Genomic DNA, 17,431 nt, shown 5'->3' with positions numbered 1-17,431 from the left:
ATATGATTTTACTTTCCAGTCAACTTTTTTTTTGTAAAAAGCAAATTTCTCCATACTGAATCCCATACAAACTTTAAGCCTCGGGCGCGAAAATATAGTTTCACCAATTGAGCTAAAATTTTGCATGGTGGTTATGGAACCCAAAAGGAACACGAAAAGTTTGGTGGATCTGAATTCAATATTTTGTCCAACCCTATTGTACAATCATGACAGTGAGTCGTCTCAGGTCGTTTGTTCTCTGTTATTTGTTCTCTAAATTTTTACTCATTGGTCATGTCATCAAGCAACGAGTGAATTCGATTTGAATCTGTCCATTTGAGTGAATGAATTTTCTGCCGATTGCTCTTTAGGAAACGATTTCCAGACGAATCATTTTTCGCTCATTTTACGCAAGCTCGATTTTTTAATCTGATAATTACTGTTCTGTCTTAGACCTTCTAAATAATTATATATCTGTTTTTGATTTCGGGAGGGGCCCAGGCCCCTCAGGCCCCCCCTCTGGGTACGTGACTGCTACGCCTATTCATACGCTGCGCCTACTGTGTGTCTCGGAAGTGAGATTTTCAGTCACTGAGTTTTATTGGAAAATTTCCTGAACTGATTTTTTCAAGAGTGATAATGAAATGAACATTTTCTGATTATAATTTTCCCAACACTAATTTGAACATCATCCTATAATTCTTGTTCGTGTATCAAATTTCATCAATTCAAATTAAAAAAGATGAAAGATGAAATTTTGAACTCATTTCAAAATGTATTGTACTTTAGTCGTATCACCTTAAAAGTCGTGTCTTACCCCGACCTTATGCAATTTAAACTCGGTAAGAACGATCTGTCACTTTCACTGCAATCATGACTGGTCGGAAGTTTAATCACCCTTACAGCAGGTACGAATCGTCAGCACCCATAAATCTTCGTTTGTCGAATTCTGATTTCGGAATGTTTCTCGGCTTCGGACGGTTTGGACGCGCGTGATGCTAATTTTCTCGTCATCAGTATTAATTTGTTGGTCTATTCTACGTATAGCCGTTACGCCAGGTCGATTTGACTTGGAAACAAAGCAACCTGCGAACAAAAAAAAACCGACTTGCAAAATTGGTCGAGCTTTCCGGATGAAGGTGAAACATTTTCTGGTTGATACAGGTTACAGTCGTGAGTGCAAATATTAGTTAGTGCTATTTATAGATTGGGTGGTTGATCGATTCGGTATGATCGGAAGCACGATTCGATACTCACGTGTTAGGTTATCTTTCGAGAAACAGTTGGACCACTCCAGCCGAGACAGCCGCTCGTCCTGATCGGCATCGCAGCTTTTACCGAACGAACGGCCACAGCGTTTCGGTTTGACAACCTGCGTTCAAAACAAAAAAAAAACAATCATTTTGTTTACACACATTTTGAGCCCTTTCGAATTCCACAGTCGATTTCTGAGCTGTGACTCACTTTCTTAATCAATCGTTTCAACTCCCGGTATTCATTTTTGTCCAGCATCCCGTTCTTGTTTCCATCCATCGACGCAAACTTCCACTCCAGTACGGTCTTTTCACTAACGGTACCGGAGACCCCCAGTAATCCGGTAGCACTTCTTACACTTTGCTGCACCCGAATATGTTCGTTCTCGAACAACTTTTGTAGATTGCGGTTGAACACGGCACGGTCCATGCGGGAACAACCTGTCAAACGAAACGAAACTATTAGTTTTGGGGTGCGACAGACAGCCGATCAATTTATGGTTGGTCGTTTGTCGCCTAAATTCGCCGCCTTGATTCGGCTATTGTCATCTCAAGAGTCGACAAACACTTAAAATTTAAGAAGACCCTAACCGAATACGATAATAAATTATTGGATTGACAAACATTTTAGTCATCCGAAGGATTAGGAAAACAAAGAAAGAAGCACTCACTTCGTTTGTTTCTAACCGGATTTCTCGGTGAAGACCGGCGTTGATTTGATTTGCCCTTCTTTACGCAAACCGGTTTACCGTGCTGGACCGTCGTGTTCGGTAGTCGTTTGCCTTGGCTATTGACACACCAACATCCGACACTATCCAGGCATTGAACTGGTGCGTAGGTCCCGTCCTCCCGACACCGGGGTACGAACTTGACCGCATATGCCGAACTGGATCGATGCTGCAGGGCATAGGTTCTGGACGCGAGGCATACATCTGGAACGACACGAAACCCGCATTATTTCTGTGGCTCTGAACATGCACCACGAATGCCTAAAACCGATCATGTTTTCGCTTACCTTTGCAGGTGCCACGATGCTTCAGGCTGACTTGATGACCACTGCACTGCGCTCTAATCAGGTGACACCGGGTCGGATAAGTTTGGTTGTCGGTGCCGCATACCGGGCGCCCCTTGCTCTCGTCACATTCACCACCTTTGGCCGTGCATTCCGAGATCTGCAAACGACAGTCAGATAAGCAAACGAAACAATAAAAGTTAATTTAGCCGCCACCACTTGTCACAATTTCTAATCTGAAACATTTTAACGGTCATATTTTATCGTTCATCTCATGTTTGCACTCGCAAAATAAACGAATGCTTCTCCCTGGAAGCCAAGCTAGACTCTATTAGACAAAACGCATTCATTAAACTTGATCGGCAACGATCAGTCATTTATCGGAACAGTCGACGTTCTGCCGGCCGGATTGTGTAATGCCACTTGTCATTGCGGGAGAAATTTTGCACCAGACGATCTCAGGGAAACAGTAGCGGTGATAACAATAAGAAATAAAAATAAATAGCTCGCCAAGCACCACCGTAATGGGGCATTTGCCAGCAAAGTCAATGCGGATAAAAGGAAATCACTAGATGGAATAGCAAAAAAGTAACCATCAGATACACCTAGCAGTGTGGTGGGTTTGAATTTTAAATTGATTATCTTTGAATAATCGGGACGAACAAAAGATCTTAATTATGTGTTTATTGAATTGCAAATATTAAAACATGTCGGTTAATAAATCCTCGATCTTACAAAGAAAACAACACTCCAAATTTCGATTCTATTCATCAATGAATTCCTAGAAGGCACTGACGAAACTACCCATGCAGCATCAATCATAGTGGCCCATGACTCAGCAGACAAAATTTGACAGCTCCATCAGTCGAACTCTAACCGTGATGGCAAAAACAGTGAAGCGATTTCGTTCTGAACAACGGCACCCCTGCCGCATCGAAAACGGACATTGTGCGGCACTTTATGGACACCCAGATATGCCCGTTCCGGCATCTAAAGCATCTTGGTACTATTAGAAAACAATCTAAGCTCTAAAGTATACGTTCTACTACCCACCAAGTAGAAAGAAATTATTAAAATTCTGAGACAATCAACATTTGTGCAGTTAAATCGAGATTTAAATATAAAATAAATAGAAATTATACAAAAAAAAATTTGCTTCCCAATTTCAATTAATAGTTAATTCAAGACCCTATCGTTCAAACATTAGGTAAACAAAACAACAACAAAACCTCACATATCATTGCTCAAACGGAGAAATGAAGTGAAATCGACTGGTAGAGAGGAATGAAGTTTTTAAGTGCGAAATTGGATCACACATCATTTTTAGTCTTGGACATTTTGTTTTTCATCAACTAAAAACGTCTTCTCTTCTCAACGTTCTTCGAGTGAATGCAATTTTCCGTTTTCTTGTTAAGGTGAAATGTAGCGGAATGCATGAATCGCGTTTTTGATCAATTGTTCAAAAACAAGACCGATTTTTGAAAAACCAAAAACACTTAAGTTTTCGAAATCAAATTTATCATAACTTAGTATTCATAGAATTTTGAAATTTTGCTTTGCCGAGCCGTAATTGGTTTTTGAAATGTATAAACGGATAATCTTTCATAAGGAGTGTATCGAAAATAAGCTATCCGCATACATTTGTGTTGTACGCATGTATTTGTGATGGTTTTTTATGCTCAGATCGCAGTATGCTGTGCGTTTGGCTGTCAGCTTTCAATTCTTTACTTGTTTGTGCGGATGAAATTCTGCGTTTTCAAAATGTCGCGTGAAGGAAGGAAGTGGAAGTGAAAATTAAAGTTCTGGACACATGGCTAAGTGAGAAGGGTATTACTATGTGTAAATTGGCGAAGCGGTTTGGAATTCATCATGCCATGTTAAAACCACCAATTATAAGTTTAGGGAACACTATTCTTTTAACGAGCTACAAGGAAAAGGTAGAAAACACGGTTCTTCCAAACCGAAACTGGACCAGAAAGTGGTATCTCTAATCATGGAAAACAAATCAATGTCAATACGAAATTCGGCCATAAAAGCAGGAACGAGTGTCGGAATGATCCAGCGTATCAAGAGGCGAAATCACCTGAAGACCTACAAGAAGCAGAATATCTCGACGATATCTAACCAAGTGTAGAACAGAAAAAGCGTACAGCAACAAGGGCCCGGAAATTGTATTCGCGTCTTCTGCAATGTCCGGATAAATGCGTTTTGATGGACGATGAGACTTATACAAAGGAGGACTCAAAAACCCTTCCAAGTTCACAATACTTTACTGTGGTCGTTGGGGAGGATGTGAACGATGCGGACAAGTCGATTCAAGTGGAGAAATTCGGTCGAAAGGTACTGGTATGGCAAGCAATATGTTCCTGTGGTTTGAAGTCAACCATTTTGTACACTACCGCAACTATAAATGCAGAAATCTATCGATCTGAGTGTCTCCAGAAGAGATTGCTGCCTTCATATAAGATGTATTATGCTTCCTCCACTGTTTTGGCCGGATTTAGCGTCGGCTCACTATGCAAAACCACTCTCAATTGGCTTGCGGAAAAGGGTATAAATTTCGTTGAGAAAAATTTTAATTCAGCAAATTGCCCTCAGCTTCGACCCATCGAACCAACTTTGGCTATTCCGATCATCTGAATTCGGTTTCGGAAGAATTGGAAATGGTGATAAAAACTGCAAAAAGGTCTCACTCACTCTCCTTCAAGATGGCCAAATCGATTTTCACAAACTTATAGGTTCAAAGGAAAAGTCTAACAGTTTCATACGGAATTCCCAAATTTGTTGTGGATACTACTTCCGGTTCCGAAACTACAGGGTAAACAGGATTTGTAGAGTTTGTTAGATTAAGTCCGAACAAACTTTCCTATTTCTATTCAATGAAAGGCATCATTACACCACTAGTTGGATTAAAACAGGTTTTGAGTGTGAAATTGGACCACAGGGGATCAACTAAAATGTGAACCGACCGGGCACAGTCAGATCAAATACCAAATTCTTTTCTAGCGTAAAGTTGGCAGTTGGCAGAACGATTTTCCAGGACAGGAGAAGGTTGCGGACGGAATTATAACTGTTTATTACATTTGTTAGTATTTGGTTCTATGATTGTTAGAAAATTTCGCAAGTCCTCTCACCCAGTAATAACTAAGCGATATCTAGAGCTGGATTCTGGTCCTGAACACAGGACTAGAATACTGAACTATCGAACAAGGTTTCTGGATCAGAATACTCAGTCTGAACCTGGAGTCTTGAAAGAGATTCTTTATCCGAATATGGATTCTGAACTTGAAGCAGAATTCAGCACTTATATTCGAAACATGGATCTGGATTCTAGACATGGGCTTAGTTTGTGAATCTGAACTCCTGACAGAGACCTTAACCTTAACCTAGATTCTGGACCTGGATTCTGCGCAACAATTCTGTTTTCTGAATTTCTGACAGAGTTGCCCAAACTTGGACCTGAGTTCTCTACGGTGTTTCGATTCTAAACTTGAACTTAAATTATTGACAGAGATTCTAAGTCTAGACCAGGATTCTTAACCAGAACCCTGGATTTGGATATCCGACAAGGTTACTGAATCTGGATATGGTTTTTGAACCAGAATTCTGACAGAGATTCTAAACCAGAGGCAGAAATTTACACTTGGATACAGAGCATCGATTTGGATTCTAGACCTGAACCCGATTTCGTGGCATGAACTCTCAATGAAGGTTTTGGGTCTAAATCTGGAGCAGAATTCTAGAGCTGGGTTCAGGATTCCAAACAAGATTTTTACTCAATAAAATTGACAGAGATACTGAGAATGCACCAGCATCGTGAACCTGGAACTTGATCCTGATTTTGGATTCTGAACCTGAAGTTGGATTCAGAAACTTGGAACAACTCTGGACTTGGATTCTGGGCCAAAATTTTGAAGAACAATTAAGCACCTGGTTTCTGAATCTGAGTTCTGGACCTGCATGCTGACCTTGGATCCTGATTCTGTATTCAGAACCTGATACAGAATTCTTTATTTGGATTCTGAATCTAGGCCTGAATTCTGTACATGGATTTTAAGCCAAGATCTGAATTCCAGACCAGAATTCCGTGGAACTCAGAATCTGGACCTGAATTGAGTAACTTGACCTAACTTCTGATCATGAATTTGTGATCTGAGTACAGAATCTGAATTCTGAACCTAAAATCAATACTTCGATTCTGGACCAGAATTCTTAGTCTGGATCTGAATTCTGGGACGGGATGCTGGACCTCAATTCTGAACTTATGGATATGAATTCTGAAATTAGACTCACATTCTGGACCAAAATTCTTGACAGAGACTTTTTACTTGAACTTGCAATCTGCATCTGGATTCTGGAATTTAATTTTCAATCTGAACTTTGAAACTGCCTACACGCATGTTTTCGTCCGCCATGACGAATGTTTCGGTTAACTGTCGGAAGGCCGCTCGCAAGGGCGTAGATTTTTTTTTTAAAGCAAGCTTAAATAATTACCTTCCATGGAAAATTTATCAAAAACAATCATCTGTCTTAACTTTTTTTATCACCATCAGAAAAAAGTTCATTTTTTGGTGTAAATGTTACGATTGTTCCAACGACGTTCCAACATTTCTACACAGTCTCAACATTGACCTCATCTGTTTACTGCAAGCTTCTTTTAGAAATTTGAGACCAGAAAATAATCGCTAGGGGGCCAACATTGGCGAATATAGTGGATGCAGTAGCAATTCGAAATTCTAATCATGGAATTTATCCATCGTGAAGATAAGTTGAAAGATGACATCGGAAAAATGACTCTATCGAATACTGGAAGAAGTGTGGTCAGTGCAAGCTGAGACATTTAGCCAGTGTCAATTATTGACATGATACAAAAAAAACGGAAATCAAAGTATAGCTAAATACGGATCAAATAACTAAGCAGTAGCAGTAGCGAAAATGAGCTGCATTGAAATTTGAAAAACGAACTAAGATATCGGTTTGAAACAACTATTTTTCAATTTTGTTTACGTTTCGTCTTAAACTCATCAGTGAATAACAGTTTATGTTGAACTGTAATGCCACCTAGCAGTTCAACATAAACAGTCCAACATAAAAGTGTTCTGCAAGTAGCAGAAACTTTACGTCTTCTTAGCGGTTTATGATGGTCTACTAGGTCGCATTAAAGTTTAGCATAAACTGATATGCACTGATGACTAAAATTCAAATAAAAGGTTTTGGGGTCCCATACGGAATTCCTGAATTTAATCCGAATTAGGGTAAAGTGTGTTAAATATTGTGTGAATTAGGGTAAAGTGTGTTAAATATTGAGTTTTGAATAGAATACCACAGTATTATATATGAGAATATAACTGATTAGGAAAGGCATCATTACACCACTAGGAGTTGGATGTTTTCGAATTTTTACTAGCTGTATACAGTTTCGTGATCCAATGCCAAATGTCTAAATACCAAAACGAACGTTATGACAATCGACTTTATGCCAAATGACCTTTATGCAAAGCAAACGGTGGCCAAATGACATGCAACCGTTTTGGAGTAGTGGCATGAAGCCTATGTCCATTTGTACATTGAACCTGAAAGACTATGATTATCACTAGTGAAAAAACAAATCACTCCCCTTGATATTTTTTTTTTTTTTTTTCATAAATACGTTTATTTCTTAAGGCAGTTTACATAAGTTTTTCTTCGCCGTAGCATCACTTTTACATAATATTCTTATCCTAATTTAATTCTAACATAGTCACAACGTTTTGAATTTATTAAAACATATTCTCTTATAGCTTAAATATCATCTTAGGTAACTCGTCATTAATTATGAAATCTACTCGGAAATATTATTTGAACCAAACGATTAACTTCTATAAATTATAAAATAAGCTGTTATTTTCAGACATTTTGTTGATAATTTCATAAACTGTTTCGAGTTTGTTTGTATCATTACATAATTTTTATTCTAATTTAGCTATTGGTTGAACTCATGGACGCAGCTGGGATCAGAACTAAGTCTTAAAAGGGGCCTTTATTAAATTGAAACTCCAATTTTCTTTATGAAATGATAAATAAGTTTCATGTATGAAAGGTCACGACAAGCAAGAATGTCTCGAACTGGGATATTGGATAGTTTACCTTGGGTACGCAAAGAATTTATTAGTTGAGATCTGACATCACGATACTCCACGCATGTCCAAACGACATGATCAATATCCCGATAACCTTCTCCGCAAGCACAATGATTAGTCTCGGAGAGCCCAATTCGAAGGAGATGTATCCCCTTGATATTTATGACTACGTGTTTTTTCCACTCCGGCAACGGTAAAAATCGCCGAAGGAATTATGAGCAAAACGATAATGATGGCGCCAATTTCCATCAGTGTTTGCAAATTACTTCAGCCCGTCCTGTTCACCGCAGCTTCGTTCCCAGGCCACCTTATCGATCAGCTTAAAGAGCTTTTTACATTGCTAATTTCTTCCTCTGGCCGCACCGTCATGTCATGTCAGCCTGGCACACTTGGATCCGCCGACGACCACCGACACTGTCTTCTTTCTTGGACACACAAACACACTGCCACTTGTTATATTATTATCAGGCAAAAAAGGCTGCAGACGTCGGCCGCACGTACCGATCCAATCCGATCCGGGGTGTCGGATGCTTTATTTGTTTGCCGTTGCTGTTATTGCATTGTTTATTAATAATATTAAATAATAATCCCATTAGGGCATACCGCCCGTACTGCCCCGTTAAGTATGCGTCGTGTATGATTCGGCCACAGTGGATGATATTCCACCTGAGTGAGTGAGTTGTACAAGCAAGTAAGGGGTTTCGTTTGATCATTTTTGACCTTCACCGGCCATGGAAAAATTTCAAGGGATTTCAAGATTAGGTGAATATTGAGCTAACGGGACAACGACTATTCCGTCAGTAGAAGTGATCTTGCCCAAGTAATATTCCACAGTATATGCTTATTTTGAGTCGTTTTCTCCTGAAAGATTTCGACCTAGTTTGATTTGCTTAGACAGGCCATTGAAATTATTAATGGTTTGAAAAAAATTCTGGTTAATTTGAAACGGTAGCATGGCACGTTCCAGGGTACACATTCAGATAGAATATACGAACATCAAATAGAAACTGACAGAACCGTATTATCACCGTTACAAAGTATTGGATTACATCATAATCTAGACTGAAATGTTTCGTCGTCAAGATAAAATGTGTTATTCAAGGGCATGCTCTGATGAGAAATCCTTCTTTAATCCAACTAGGAGAAATGGATGCTGATTCCATTTTTGAATTTTCGATTACTACTTCCGCTATTTCCGAAAACACCCATTACCCTACAATACTGGAACCGGAAGTCGTATCCGGGCAAAACTCTTAAGCAGCCACTTAAGAGACTATACTATATGACCTTATATTTGAATCTAGTTTTGAGAAAATCGATTTCATCATCTTCAAGAAATCGAAGTGCTTAAGTGTTTTTTATTACTATTTCCGGTACTATCGGGACCAGAAAATGAAAGTTTGTATGACCAAGTTCAAACGACAAATTTGGATTTTAAGCACTTATCATTTAAACCAGGAGTCGGATCCCGGATAAAATTTAACTCCTACGGTATGGGTCTTTCATTGGGTTTATAAAAATCGGTTCCACAATCTCTGAGAAATCAAAGTGAGTTCTGTTTTGGAATATCTGACTACTAATTTCAGCACTCCCAAAACTGCAAACTTGAGATCGGTATAGCCAAAGTCGGTAGAATTGGCTATCAAGTAATATTTTTAATCTCGACGAATGACCTCGAGATTAAAACAGAGGCTAAATGGAGTTACATAGAAGTAATAATAATTATAATTATTTGAAATGTACACAGGATTTTGAAAAGTTTTGTACGAGCCTGTATATCTGTTATCTGTGCTTGTATTTTATTTTTTTGCTTTGCACATACCACCCTGTAATTTATTATCTGGACACACTGTTCGTTTTACTGTAGCACTTCTAGTTGTCGGATTTGCAATGTTTTGACAACTAAAAATTTAGTCTCGATTTCCAAATCCAGGGTTATCAAAATTCAAGCTTTTTTCTTGAACATATGTGTGTTATGCCGTTTTCAAAAGATTCCACAGTAAGAATACCTTAGATTTTAATTAAGATTTTGAGGCTTTCTAAGAATGTAAAAATCTTATGCGCTTTAGTTTTTTCGCGAATGTAGACATAAAAATAAAAATTATAACTAATCGCCTCGAAATAAATGTGGTTTTTGTAAAAAATTTCAAAGATTATTGAAAATTAAGTTCTGTTTTCGACATTTTTGTATAAATCAACTTCTTTGCGTCAAAAGTTGTGCAGGAATTCTGGAAATGAACGATAAAGTCAATTCCATTTCCCCCTTTTAACACTGCGAAATTTATTTGATGTAAATAAATGCTACCGAAGAACACCAAATGGCGCCAATGCAAATTTCCTAGATGCAAATTACACTTAACCTTAAACATCAAATTCGATCTGAGCGAAACTGTTATCCAATGAACACACATACACAAACATCGTTTTATGAAAGAGTTGAATTGACAACAATGTTTTAAAGAAAATGTTTCAAACCAATATTGAAATTGTATGCATTATTTTATTTTAGCTCTAATTCGTTAATTTTTGATGAGTTGAAATGCAATTGAAAACCAATGATAAGCCGAAATTTGACGAATTTCAAAGTCCAAGCAAAAAGAACCTGACACGTTTTGTTCCCACTCACGGTTGCAATGGAAACGCCAAACAAGGGAGGAAGAAACAAAACACGGCATCGGAAAGCAGAAAAATGAAGCTTAATTTTCGTCTAGTAGTTTTCCATCATGGAGCACTGGAGTGTCGCTCGCCGAGTTTTTATTTATAACTCATTTTTCAATAATCAGTCGTACATTACGTTGCCTAGAGATGTGATGATGCCTTCATCATGTGACTTGCATTCCCAATAATATTACTGTGGTATTTTTGAAAAAAAAACTGCTCATTGAATTGAAACAAGGATTTTTTTTTGGCGTAACATAACATAGCCTAACAACTGAAATAGTTTCGGGCTAAAAATCGAAATAGTTTCCAGCCAAATAAGAACATTTTTTCGGTTTTATTCAGCAATGGCGGTTTTAAATTTTATACACACTGTTCTCTGTAGCTCAAAATTACCTTTTATTTGGTCCTTTTGTTTGTGAAAATCGGTTGAACCGTCGAGAAGAAATATAATTGTGTTTTGTTTTGAAGCTTTTGACCACTATTTCCGATACTTCCGGAATTGGATTCCGGTGATCGATACAGCCGATGTCGGTATGGTCAATAACTAACATGATTTACAAATTGGAACAGTTTTGAGCCCAATTTGGAACAATTTTTCTCCCTTTTGCTTCGTCGGCTTAAAATGCACGCATCATATTTTAATTCCGGAACCGAAAGTCATTGGATTTTCATTGCAACAGCACACAGATGCTTCTCGCATTGATTTTATACAATGAACGTTCATTGATTTTAGGATACGGGCTGAAAAGTGCCGTGCCTAACACATAGATGGCGTTAGTTATAAGTTCAGTTAATACTAACTTGAAAAAAAAACAGCTGTGCAAATTTTATGATATTCTATTCATTAGTTTGTGAGTTATTGTGCTAAGAGTGACGTTACTTTTGTTATTCTCAGAACAATGGATCAAAAACAATTTCGTGTTCTAATTTTACACTGCTTATTGATGGGAAAAAATACCGTTCAAGCAAAGAAATCGGGAACCATGGAAAAAGACAACTCTTGGCACTTGTTTCTTTTGTAAAAAAAATCCAAGAAATTCAACGGAATGGTTTTTAATGGCCGCAAGAATCGCCATCCGGCTCGTTTTACCCCAAATACCCAGCAGTTTTAGAGTTTTCTGTAGTACTTGTACTGTAACTTGAAAATAAATCGAGTGCGGTTTACTGAAACAGCTTGATTTTATGTAAAAATGTCTAAAGAATCAAATGGAAGAGTGTACACTGGCCGCGCGAAACGTTCTGGTGACTATTTTACCCCATTTCTCCATTTCATGATATATTATTGTAAATCGTCCATAAATCTCGGTAAAACTTATTGGAAGTCTTATTATAAATCCAGCTTATCTTATGTAAAAAGTCTGTAGAACCGAATGGAAGAACCTACACTGGCCGGACGATTTACAGTAAGGATCTCATGAAGTGAAGGAATTGGGGTAAACTGGCCACCAAAACGTTTCGTGCGGCCAGTGTGGGTTCTTCTAATCGATTCTCCAGACTTTTTTACATAAAATTAGGCTATTCTAGAATACCGCACAGATTTTTCCCACTATGCAATGGCTTGAAAAGTGTTATGTAGACTACGCTTCATCCGAAACAACAATAAAACGTTGGTTTGCTGACTTCAAACGTGGTCGTAGAGCCACCGATGATGCAGAACGCAGTGGACGTCCAAATGAGGCGGTAGCACCAGAAAACATTTTGCGTCGATATGTGACAATGGATGAAACATGGATTTATCACTTCACTCCGGAATCAAAACGATCGTCGCCTGAGTGGACAGCAAAGCGCCCGAAACACAACAATCGGCTGGAAAAGAATATGGCCTCGGTATTTTGGGATGTGCGTGGTTTTATTTAAAAGGTATTTTTATTCAGGCCTATTTGCGTACAAGCTTTACGTGGCCGAATTAGCCGATTTTTTGAATAATGCATTTTTTTAAGTGGATCTCGTCACTCTTTTTCTAGGAGGAGAAGTACTTCCATTTCCCTCCTGCGAGGGTTGAGGGGCACTTTGTTCGTGGCTCGTCTCGTCATCCATTGCCTCATCGGTTATATTGTTGTTGGTGTCCGTCTTCGTTTCGTTTTCCTTATTGTTCGTAGTCTTGAGCTCGTTGATAGTTGCTTTAGATGCGCTTTGTTGTACATTGGTTGCAGTTGCTGGTTGGTTTGATGGTGAAACAGGAGTACTGCGCTCACTAGTTTCCATTGTTGAACGGTTGACCTTGTCTTTGGTTGAAGATGTCCTTTTCGCAGTTTCGGTGCAAGGTTTACCGTAGTGTGCAGGTTGTTCACAAAACTGGTATGTAACCAGCTGATTTTCATAGGTAATCTGCGTTTTACACGGATGTGTCCCACCTTGACCACAAATGATGTAAGATGGAATTGCCTTACGTAGATGCATACGTACCACTCGCACGCCATTCCGGATACTGGGGAAAAAATTCCGCCATACTTTCCTTTCGATGGAAAGTACTTCACCGTACTGCGACATATTTTCCCGAACGTTCTGATCGATGACCTGCGGGGGGAGGTCATGCACGCGTACTTCTATGGCATTGTCCATCACATTCAACGCTGTGCACCTCATTGTTAACCGAAGCGAATGCAATTGCATCTCTTTCACGTTTAAACATAATGTACACACAGTTAGACGCTTTGTTAAATTGAATCTCACTTACATTATTAGCGTCTAGATGCATTCGTTCTTTAAGTAAGAATTCAATTTCAATTGTTGCTGGTCTAACTTTGGTCTTGTAGGCCAAGATTCAGGCTTTGTTAAATCGTACTTGACCATTCCGTACACTCTATTGTTCACTGGCGTATTGTCTTTGTTTCTGTTGTTTCGACCGTAAACGATTCTCGACTGCGTCGGGTGAGATGCGAGCACGGACTGGGGATGTGCGTGGTGTAATATTTATCGACTATCTTGGTAAAGGAAATATCATTAACAGTGAATATGATATAGCGTTATTGGAACGTTTAAAGGCTGAAATTGCAAAGAAAAAAAAAATTTTCTTCAAGACAACACACCATGTCACAAGTCAATCGAAACAATGGCAAAACTACATGAATTGATCATCGAATTGCACCCACATTTACCGTATTCGCCAGATTTGGCTCACAGCAACTACTGGCTGTTCGCAGACCTGAAAAAATGCTCGCTGGCAAGAAATTCGGCACGAATGAAAAGGTTATCGCTGAAACTGAGGCCTATTTTGTGGTAAAAGATAAATCGTCCTACAAAAGTGGTATTGGAATGTTATAGCGTCGCTGGAATGATTGCGTTGCTCTTGATGAAGATTACGTTGGTGAATAAAGAATTTTGAATCAAAAAATCGTGTTTTCTTTGTTAGATCCGGGACTTTCCAGCCCATGTGTTAGTTAGTTAGATAAATGTAAAACATACAATCAGTCACATGCAATGATTTGATACCCAATATAATCCAAATGTTTATCAATTTATTGGCGTCTTGGTTCCTGAAAACAGGTAACTATTGCGAAATTTAAAATAATTCTTATACATACTGCAGCACCTTTTTTTAACCAAATTCGAAATAACAAACAGTGTCCATGAAGACGCAGTTGTTTAGTTATTTTGATCATCCGAGTTACCAGTTGAATAAGAAATTCGTTCACAATGAGTCTTGAAACGTGTCCTTGAAAATTCGCCGATGCATTCCGCTTTTTTTGTTTTTGGAAAAACCAATCTTCTTGCAAATTTTCGCACTGACAGACACGGATTTTCATTGCGACGGCACACAAACGCTTCTCGCATTTGCTCTTCTTTTCGACTTCGATCTAAAAGCTTGTAGTATAACCAAAAATTGATTTTATACAACGTACGTTCATCAGTCTGCGAAATATTTCACGAGTTGATGAAATATTGCCAGAGATACTCGTATTTGGATCTAGATTTTGTCGCGAACAAGTTTTATCTATATTAGCTGCGAACTATACGAAAGAGTACTAGAAATCATTTGTAGGTCATTATCCTTTTCAGTTCAGGAAAAAAAAATTATCATCAACATTCCGGTGCTCAAACTCCACTCTCATGACTCACGACCAATTCCCCATCGTCTAGGTCAACATTCAGTGATCCGATTACGTGAAACATGTCAAAAATAGCTCCGCTAATCAAATTCATCGCCGAATCTCCGCGGTTAAAAAAAAACACTCGGACGCCATCCACAGTTACTCTGTCCGTAACTTGACCGTAATCAAACAAAAAAAAATGCTTTCCCTATTCGTCGAAAGTTGCGAAATGCCGACCAAAAACACGTTGGAGCTTTTCGCCATGTTCCACGCCAATCGATCGGCCGAAGGAGGTAGGTATTGAATTGTTTGTTTTTGTGCCCGTCCCCTATCCAGCCAGCCACCCGCCAGGACGGACGGACGGACGGGTGCCAAATTAGTCGCCGACTAGTTCCTTAAAAAGTGTTGAATTTCATGGTACGCCAAATATGCGGAAAAAACACCCGTCCACCGTACCACAGTATGCGAGAAACCGGCTAATGCTCGACGGAATTTCTGTTGGTCAGCGCGACTGACAGGCGGCGCTTATGCAAATTTCCTCTTAAATCAAAACAAAACGATGGTGTTTGCTAATATATCTGGGAAGGGATCAAATTACTGGACGGTCGTTACTTTATTGTCACCGTCAACGAGGACTATTATTAGTATGCTGTACGGCAGCGAAGTGGAGGCCCCAAAACTTTTGGGGCATAATTCAATTGCAGAACAATGCAGGAGTGCGTCGCCGGTTCTCGCGGAATTTTTAATAGAAAAACCATACCGCGGTTCGAAGTAGATACAACAATCAGCGTTTCTGTTGTTAGGGGCAACCAACGTCACAAGCTAATTGAGAATGTCGAACGAAATGGTGTAAAACAAGCCGGTAATGTGTTTTGCCAACTCACTGCAGCATCACACAGAACGAAACCGAAACGCTAAATGCCGCGATCACGGCACTCGACAGCACTGCTGCATATAAAACAAGCAATTATGAGTATTTGTAATTAAAACATTATCTATATATTTTATAAAACAAACATTATCCAAGCGCCGGCGCACAGTGAGATTGCACAGCGAAAAAAACGGTCATAAATGTGATGGGAAATTTTATTCCGCTTCCGTGGTTTTCACAATATTGCTATCAATTGAATTCAAATGCTTGTAAATAAGAATTTTATTTCAAAATTGTTTTTCTTTTGCTACCGAAGACAATTGTCCGAGTGTGGAAAAATGCAGCTCGTCTCGCGGTTCGCGCGAAATGTGCTCGTTTTCTTCGCAACACAGACGAGATGATTGTTAGTTTTAACGATCGCTGTGCTGTGATTATCGTTTGTTAAACACATATAACAGCAATAATAACAATAATTATGAAGTCTCGGTGGAATCGGTTCGGTTCCTGGGAAGCGATCGGCTTTCGAAGGCTGCGATCTGTGAAATTGAATCATAATGCAAATGTGGCCCTTCTCACAGTCGGTCCGTCCAGTCGACATTAGCAATCATTATTAGGGCACTGAACTGTGCGACACCATCGACGAATGAATAATGATCGTAAAAACAAACTTGCTCGTTCGGACGTCATCCTCGACTAGCAAGATCGTACCAAACCAAAGATTTGACGGACAATGACTGACAAGGCCATTGAATGTCTAACCAACAAAACAATCCGGGAGCTTCCGTGGAAGTGATTTGTGCACTAATCTCATCGGTATGTAGCTGAATTATCTGCGCCTTCCATCAAAGACATAAACCTCAATTCAGTTCAATCAGCGTTAATTTCGCGAATTCAGCATAGTTGTGCTGAAATGATGGAATCCGGGTGCGGGGTAGGGTAGGGTTCTGATTGTGAAGAAAGACAACGCAGTATTTATTTGACACGTGCTTTCGTTCTAAGTAGGTAAGTTTATAAAAGATCGTAAACCTAGCAGCATCAATTGCGCGTTTGGATATTCTTTCTAATACAGAAGAAGGGTGAATGTACTGCCATGCCAGTTTTGGACCATAAAACGGGTTACGACGAAATATGAACTTATTCTATTAATGTTTTATTATACTTTTACTACTCAATAGAGAATAAAGCCTGGAATGCATTAGCAGTAACAATCGACACGAAACCAACAAATTATGATAAAATTTGAAAAATTAAATGTTTGTGTGTGTGAGACAAATAATGTCACTCAATTGTCTCATAGATTACTGAGCCGATTTTGAAAAACTCAAATCCAAATGAAATGTCTTACGGTCCCATAGTCTGCTATTAAATTTTATTCCGATCCGACTTCCGGAATTACAAGGAAATATGTGCAAACTTATTAAAAAATGCGCACTCAATTTTCTCGGAAATTTCTTAACCGATTTTCACGAACTAAGGAGCAAATAAAAGGTCTTGAAATTCTTTTA

The 17,431-nt window shown here is 38.9% G+C and overlaps 1 protein-coding gene across 4 annotated transcripts in view; it reads right to left on the bottom strand.

The window, feature by feature from the left end:
• Positions 1 to 17,431, bottom strand: part of LOC131435466 (SPARC-related modular calcium-binding protein 2) — a 74,458-nt gene that overhangs the window by 14,801 nt on the left and 42,226 nt on the right. For all 4 annotated transcript variants that reach the window (XM_058603376.1, XM_058603380.1, XM_058603377.1 and 1 more), the window contains exons 3-6: positions 2,248 to 2,404; positions 1,904 to 2,164; positions 1,444 to 1,673; positions 1,237 to 1,351 (exon numbers count right to left, since the gene is read on the bottom strand). In XM_058603376.1, coding sequence (XP_058459359.1) covers positions 1,237 to 1,351; positions 1,444 to 1,673; positions 1,904 to 2,164; positions 2,248 to 2,404 — 763 coding nt within the window. The remainder of the gene's footprint in view (positions 1 to 1,236; positions 1,352 to 1,443; positions 1,674 to 1,903; positions 2,165 to 2,247; positions 2,405 to 17,431) is intronic.

Source organism: Malaya genurostris, chromosome 3 (genome assembly GCF_030247185.1).
Source record: "Malaya genurostris strain Urasoe2022 chromosome 3, Malgen_1.1, whole genome shotgun sequence".
Classification (NCBI taxonomy): domain Eukaryota; kingdom Metazoa; phylum Arthropoda; class Insecta; order Diptera; family Culicidae; genus Malaya; species Malaya genurostris.
This window is presented reverse-complemented; position numbering and strand designations above follow the sequence as displayed.